Source organism: Sciurus carolinensis, chromosome 3 (assembly GCF_902686445.1).
Source record: "Sciurus carolinensis chromosome 3, mSciCar1.2, whole genome shotgun sequence".
Lineage (NCBI taxonomy): Eukaryota > Metazoa > Chordata > Mammalia > Rodentia > Sciuridae > Sciurus > Sciurus carolinensis.
In genome coordinates this window covers 150,960,586-150,962,042 of record NC_062215.1, presented here as the reverse complement: position 1 = coordinate 150,962,042, position 1,457 = coordinate 150,960,586, and the positions used below count along the sequence as shown (strand labels likewise).

Below are 1,457 nucleotides of genomic sequence, written 5' to 3'. Positions count from 1 at the left end.
GTCCCACAGATGGGTTTACTTCCATCCTTACCACAAATTAGACAATTTGGAGCAAAAGTTTTAATTTACCCATCCTTTAAAAATCAAGATGATGGAACTGTATGAGCTCTAACATCTTTTCTAGCATGAATATCCTCTGAGTCAGTGGTTCTACCTTTATAAAATGTAAAAGAAATTATTTTAGATAAATTTTCTCTTTTTCTTCCACTTATCCCTTCCCTCTCCCATATTCCAATGGCCCTACAAGGTATTTTATCATTGTCCTCTGTGCTATGGGACCAGTCCATCCTAACCAGTCATTTTTAAGAGCTTCTCACTTGTGTGACATCTAATTTTAAAGAGGCTACATCAAAGAAGTCATACTCCATTTACATATGGTGTGTCAAAATGTATTCTACTGTCATGTATAACTAATTAAAACAAATTTTTAAGAATTTTTTAAAAGAGGCACCTTTGAAACATGTTGGACAACATGGACCAGCAACAAACCACCAATACTGTAGAGGAGCCCCTACATCTCATCAGGCTCAGCCTGGATGAGCAAATGTATGTGAAGATGAGAAATGACCAGGAGCTTCGAGGCAGGTTACATGCTCATGATCAACATTTTAATATGACCCTGGGCAATGTGGAAGAAACCATAACGACTGTAGCAATTGATGAAGAAACTTATGAAGAGATATATAAATCAACCAAGTGGAATATTCTGATGCTCTTTGTTTGGGGAGATGGGGTTGTGTTCGTGGCCCCTCCATTGAGAGTCGACTGAAATCAAGAATTGATACTGTGTAGAAAATAGGAGGCTTTGTACAACTGCCTCTTTAAAACGTACAAGACCTTCAGAAGAGAAGCCTGCATACGTGTTGTAAGAAATGGCCTGAGAACTCCTCCCCCTTTGCAATGAGTTGATTTGTAAATAACTTACAACTTAGCTCAATGCATTTGATTTCTCCAGTCTTTCCAAGATGCCCACTTCTTTTTCAAGAGTTAGTTCCCTCCATTGTTCTTGCAGACAAATCTTGATGGTTTTTTTTTTTTTTCTTTAAATTAAATTCGATGTTTGCTTTTGGATTTCTTTCTTTTTGCTTTTCTTTTTAAAAAAGAGGCACCATCAAGAATGGCTATGTCTAGGCACACCAGAGAATTTCTCAATTCCATAGGAGTTGGAGTCTCCCTTCCTAGTCACCCCTTTTACCCCCTCCTCTTGCTGGCATTTTGACAAGCATGCACATTTACATCCAGAGGGTTTCTTGAGTAACAATATTTTGAAATTATCATTTATTTTTTCCTTCCTAGTCTTATTCTCTTTCACTTCTCTCTATCCCTTTCCCCATGATTGCATTTTCTCTGTTCTTCATTCCCTTAGTGGAAAAAAGGTATCAGAGAAAAGGTAGAATTTTTCCCATTAGTTTTTCTGACTTGTGTATAACAAATGTTCTCAGGACTAGTAGTTCTCA

The 1,457-nt window shown here is 37.3% G+C and overlaps 1 protein-coding gene across 1 annotated transcript; it reads left to right on the top strand.

Annotated features, from left to right (window-relative positions):
* The first annotated feature begins 460 nt into the window (after positions 1-460).
* LOC124979520 (U6 snRNA-associated Sm-like protein LSm3) lies at positions 461-769 on the top strand. Its single transcript, XM_047543886.1, has one exon. The coding sequence runs from the start codon at positions 461-463 to the stop codon at positions 767-769; it is 309 nt and encodes a 102-aa protein (XP_047399842.1).
* The last annotated feature ends 688 nt before the right edge of the window (positions 770-1,457 follow it).

Coding starts and splice junctions, on each gene's coding strand:
- LOC124979520 (XM_047543886.1), top strand. CDS start 461: ATGTTGGACAACATGGACCAGCAACAAACCACCAATACTGTAGAGGAG.